This window comes from Sardina pilchardus, chromosome 5, assembly GCF_963854185.1.
Source record: "Sardina pilchardus chromosome 5, fSarPil1.1, whole genome shotgun sequence".
Taxonomy (NCBI): Eukaryota; Metazoa; Chordata; class Actinopteri; order Clupeiformes; family Clupeidae; genus Sardina; species Sardina pilchardus.
Window position 1 is genome coordinate 23,938,272 of NC_084998.1, and position 6,000 is coordinate 23,944,271.

The 6,000-nt window shown below is 46.3% G+C and overlaps 1 protein-coding gene across 1 annotated transcript in view; it reads right to left on the reverse strand.

Moving 5' to 3' along the window:
- The window catches only part of kctd16b (potassium channel tetramerization domain containing 16b), a 51,477-nt gene extending 45,789 nt beyond the window's left edge, over positions 1-5,688 (reverse strand). The window contains exon 1 of the mRNA XM_062537445.1: positions 4,854-5,688. Within this exon, the coding sequence (XP_062393429.1) occupies positions 4,854-5,688 (835 nt within the window). The remainder of the gene's footprint in view (positions 1-4,853) is intronic.
- Positions 5,689-6,000: the final 312 nt, after the last annotated feature.

Here is a 6,000-nt window from a genome sequence, read left to right on the forward strand (position 1 = left end):
GCTCAGAGATGCCATAGAGAAGCAACCGCAGAGAGCTGTGGAATCTGCAGAGAGGTCTGTGAATGTGGTTGAGATACACCAGATTGAGCTTGATTTTCTAGGCTGTGAGAGAAAGTTATGCGCCTTTAGACATGCGGGATGACACTAAAAAGAGTTATTTCCTATGTCTACATCATGTCTAGACACCTCCTTTGACATGACTCAGAAAAGTACAGCAAAACATTCTTGGCATGAAGTGTAGGTACAACATGGATATGCACATTTTCAATTAATACAGCACTCCTACTGTAGATGTCTCAGGTCAACGTCAGACTCAGGCCTAAAGCTATGGGAGAAACTCTAAGAATTCCTGTGTTGCTCATAATATGTGACCATTCAAAGCGAAATCAGTCGTTTTGCGCACAACGTTATTTTGAGAAAATCAACAATAACAAACTTCCGGGTTAAAATTTTGAATTTCACGTTTTCGCATAATTCGACTGTATACAGTCTGCAGTTTCATATCGTGAACGCGTTTCACGGAAAAACATACGTTTTGATTGTTAAACCCGGCGAAGATTCAACACATTTGCTGTCATTCCCGTTGTGCACGCACCGCTTAAAAAGGTGATTTCTCCTCTTCTGGCATATCGTGACAGGAGAACCATGTCAACTTTGGATGCGGTTATCTTAGCGATAGTTTGTGTAATACCCTCGATATACATATCTTTGGAAAGCTTAGTTTATGGCTGTTCACGTGAGCACAATAACTTAATTTAATACATTTTACCGAAACGACTGGTTCCGCTTTACAGGGTCACATATATGCTTTTGTTATTAGACTTAAGGCAAATTATACTAATAATGCATGCAGCAATCCGAGTCATTCAGCTGTTGTCATCAGACCTTTATATGAAACATTTTGAAATGTTTATATTGATATGTATATGTACAAATATACCTCGGCGTGTTTATTAGTGAAAATCTTCTTCATGAAAGCGATGTACTGTTCTTGCATTTCAGGTTTCCTTCTCAGATTTTGTTGCAGGGATGCAAACCGGTTGGCTACCTGTCCTTTAGAAACCTTGTGTTGTTTAAATTGTGCTATATAAATAAAGTGGATTGGATTGGATTGGATATGGTAAGGTTGTCAGTGTTAGGTGTTTGATGCTGCAAACAGGTAACAGGAAAAAGAGCTTCATTGTCATTGGCAGGAACTCTCAATGTTTAAAATAAGACCAACTGTCACCAAAAAATAAAATACTATTGGCAGTAAATGATCATTACGATGCAGCAGAACTGTAATTTCCAGTTAGAGGTCTTCCAATTTTATCCACATCTTGAAGACTAATCACACTTGATTTAGTGCCAATTCACACAATTATGACTTTTTCCAAGGCTCTTAGTATTAAATAACCTACCTCTAAACTGTATTGACCCCATTTAAAGCATCGGCAAGATCATTAGGTACAATTAGGCTATTATAAGTAATGGATGTCTATTAAGTCATTATGGGGCTTAGGTAGGGTTAGGGTTGTGGTAGATTTTAAGGTTAGAATTACTCACTTGTGAACATATGTCTTTATAAAGCCTCGGCTCCATTAGGAACTACAGCACTTGACAGCAATTATCTTTTACTTGAGGACATTTTACAGAAAATGGGGGACCTCCTTAATTCTACAGTATTACAGAGTGTTTATTACAGATTACAAAACTAAATCTAAAAAAAGAGAGAACATTATAAAGCTGATAACTTCATATTTGTATTTGTATCTACAAAGTAAAAGAGCTGTGTGAACATAAACCACATCACAGGTTTCACATTCAGTATTCCACAGGAGTCCACACACTGTACTGTATATCTCTAGCACCACCTGAGGCATACACAGAGCCTTTGACTGGTTTTAGATTTTCCTGTGGGCGGAGTAATGGCCGTATGAGTGTGGATATCTGAGGGTGTAGCTGTTTGACCCAAACCCCAACCCTTCTCATCTCTCTGCCTCTTTCCATCTGTGCTCCTTCCTATCTCCTCCATCTCCTTTGCTCTAATATTTATCTATCCCTGTCTATCCTGATATCCATCTTTCTTTTTTTCCCACTCCTTCTCTCTCTCTCCCTGCTACCTTCTCTCTTTCTCTCTGCCCATCTCTCTCTCTCTTCACTCTCTGCCCTCTCTGCCCTCTTCATTTCCCTCTCTCTCTCCTGCATTATGTAGCATGCAGCGTGGCTACCCCGATCTCCCCTTGACACGCCGGATCAGGGAGCAGCTGGACCTAGCAGGAGCCGGCGCTGGGGCTGTCACTTCTCATCTGACCATGGCCCGATCAGCATCAGCTGTGTCAGCAAGAAGCCGCCCGCCCGCCCGACACACCGACCGACCGACCGACCCGCCCCTGTCCCGAGACCTCTCTTCTCTCCCTCTCCCCACCGGCCACCGGCCATCGCTCAGCCCTCGTGCCCCAGCCAGGAGCCCCCTCGTCAGGGCACTGAGTCTCTCATCTGTCTGCTGCGCGCTCCCATGGTGACAGTGGTGATGAGGCGAGGACACCGCTCGCTGTTCATAGCTCGAGGGTGGGGTGGGGTGGAGGTGGAGGAAGAGGAGGAGGAGGAGGAGGAGGAGGAGGAAAGGGGTTGTGTGTGTCGCACAGATGTGCCTCCAACCCCATCTGCCAGGGTCCATTAGGTGGTACGTTTGTTACGTTAGGGGGCAGCTAATAATATTCTCCGCCACAGATGAATAATCACTGCCACACAACAAAAAGGCCGGGTGGGTGTCTGTGCGTAAGATGGAGTGCTACCCCTCCTCATCATTTAAGGTAAATATCTAGGTCGTCACCACAATCGGGGGCAGGCCAGACATTTTTTTTTCCCTTGAGGGTAAGAAAAGGTTACAGTATGTGCTCAGTCGCACAAGGGAAAAAAATGGACCTAGCAGTGCTATGATTTACATCTTTCTCTCACACCTCTATCTCTCTCTCTCTCTCTCTCTCGCTCTCTCTCTCCCACTCTCCCTTCCTCTCTCACTTATGCCCACACATTGAGACCTCCACCTGTCACCACCAGTGATTGATTATCAATCACTCTAACCATGCGACAAATTGGTAAATAAATTTGCCTGCGGAGGGATAGCACCCGGAGCAGAGCAGCCAGCCAGCCAGCCAGTGAGTCAGGGCAGTGAAGCCTGTAAATAGCAACTGGTGCAGACTGCCGAGGGTCCTCCGCAGGCCCAGCCTGACCGCGAGTGGCGCACAAACAGCGCTGTGCCTTTTCAACTGGCCACAGCCCCAGCAGGGGCCTCCCTGGCCACCAACACACTCACAGTCTCACAGACGGCCGCTCTGTGCCAGAAGCATAAATGGCCACTTATCTGTCGCATGCAGAGAAAAAGTGCTGTTAACAGTCAGAGGTGTCTTGCTGACAGACATTGTGTGTGTGTGTGTGTGTGTGTGTGTGTGTGTGGGTGGGCGGGTGTGTCACAAAAGATCAACTGGGAAGATGATGCCGGAAGAAATATAACGACTTTGTGCCTCCTGAGCAACTTCTTTTATGACAAAATGCCAGGCAATGGTCTCTCAATTCTTTGCCATGGAAAAGCTTTCGCGTGCAATTTGTTGTATGAAGGCCACAAGAAAAGTGTGATCCTTGGGCTTCAATGTTGTTGGATTATGATACCATGCTTCACGAACATGCAGTCTGAATAAAATATTCATGCCATTTCCTCTGTAGAATACTTTAATGGCATGAACGCAGCACTTGAAAAGGGGCTTTGCCAAAAAACGACTCTACCCACCACCCTGATAATACGACCGCACCACCAAGGGGATAAATTACTTAGCAGTCTTTGATCCGAGAGCCGGGGACACAGCCTCAAACAAGCACGGCTTCCTCTTACTTCACACCGCCGGCATGGGTGGGAAAGAGACGCACCGAGACGCCAACATTCCCATTCAGCTAATGCTGCCCTTTTTTTTTTTTTTTTTCCTGAAGTGGCGAAAGAACTAGTGCTAGTAACCGCCTCAGCTCCACGCCTACGGGAAGTGTCAGATGCATGTGAGGAAGTCTCGTTTGCGATGGCACCTGTAATAGTCTTGCCATGGTAGGTGCTAGTGTGGCCGTTCTCCGCTGCCTTTGGCAGTGTCTGCGCACCAGAGGCACGCCATTACAGGCTGTCAGTGGCGAGTGGGTGGTGTTTTGTTGCATCATAAAAAGCGTTATGAGAGCCATTACTGGGGCCCCATCATCTCTTGCTACTTCACTGAGATTGCTGTTGGGAAAGAGAGGATGACGGAGAGAGAGAGAGGGGGGCCCAGAGAATGAGAGCAAAGGAGAGAGTGAGACTGAAAGAGACAAAGTCACAAAGAGAGAAGGGGAAAAATGGGGGGGGGGGCAGAGCTCTGGGAGCTCTCACCATGGAGAGCTTCATCTCATTTCTGTGTGGGAGTCTTACTTTAAAGCTTTTCAACAGGACAAGAAATGGAGCCGGGTGTAAGCACGGCCTCATACACAAGTGGGAAAACCATTCCTCTCCAAACCCTCGGGGGATGTGAAGGGAGCCCTAAGTGCAAACGTGTCCATGGCACTGTGTACGTAAACCATCCATTTTTAATAATTTCACTATTTCTGAGGAAAAGGCAAGTCTCCATTGTTTTATTTCAAGCTGCGTGTGCATCGACTGTTACATTCTTGCTCTTGCCGCTCTGCCTGGATTACCCGGTCAGAAAAAAACTCACCACAAACCAAGCGTGCCGTCTAGTGGTGACTTCGGAAACAAATCTGAGACCAGATGGAATGAGCTACTTCTTATTTCCTGTCATGAGTCCTATCTGTTTCGTCATTGGTGTAGTTCATAAGATGTTAAATAACATTAAACTTACGGTAGAAGACATATTCGGTGTAACTTGACCAGATCTTGTCCTCGGTGTTCTGATTGACGAAGGATGCTGTCACCGACGAGTTGCAGGCGACCATCTGAAAGCCGCACTCCGACAGCATGTCAAAAGCTCTCTCCAGGTGTTTGAACTTCAGGTAGAACCTCGACGTGTACCTGTCCGGTGTCCGGTCCGGGTCTCGGCTCTCGTTTAGCGTCTCGCCAAAAACTTCTTTCGCCAATGCAATCCTCCCGCATATCAAAATCCTCGGTACCCTCCGAAACTTGGCATCGGTCTGACTCTCTCTCCCCATTGTGCACGAGCCCCTGTAACCGACCGTAATGAAGCCACTCTTTCGGTCAGCCGGCACCAGCGAAGGTGGAGGGCACGTCCGTAGGTCGCTGCCCTGTGACCCATCTTCAAAATCACTATGGCAATATTCATCCGGACTGTGCTTCAAGTCGTCAGGGGATAAAAGCTTTACTAAGTCTGGCAGTTGAAAGTATTCCGCCTCTTTCCTCAATCTCCCCTTTTCAGGGAAATGGTCTGGGAGAACGACTTGTTTATCTCTGAGGTAGTCTAATACATAACGAAATAAAAATCCATCTCTGTCGATAAAGTAGCGCCCTTTAGGGTCTCTTGCTAGGTCATTCGACGGATCCTTTTTCGAGGAGAATATTTTCCCCAGGAGGGAATTCGGGGTACCAATTAATGTCGAATGACGAGTGTAATACACTTGCCCTCCAACATTTAGCTCAACGACTTCAGGGAAACTATTCTGTACAGACCCCTGTTCTTTGGTCGTCGGCTGAGTCCGACAGTTCCCACTCGTCTCAGTCATGAGTGCCTAAAATGTCCACCAATATATTGATAGGAAACGCTCTTCTCAGGAGAAAGTTGGTGTTCTACGGCCCTTAAACAGGCACTACGTGGCTTGTATAGCGAGGAATTATAGTGTAAGCCTTAGCAGTTTATGTCAAACAGTTGTATATAAAATACTAATAACAAGCCCGGCGTCAACCTACCCGTCGAAGTGATATTTCAAGGTGGGTAGTGGTCCACAAACCTCGTTTTAGACAAGACGCTGTCTGATCTCTGAAGGAAACAATTGTGTTCAAAAATATCAAATGTGTGTGTGAAATGTTTGCATGTT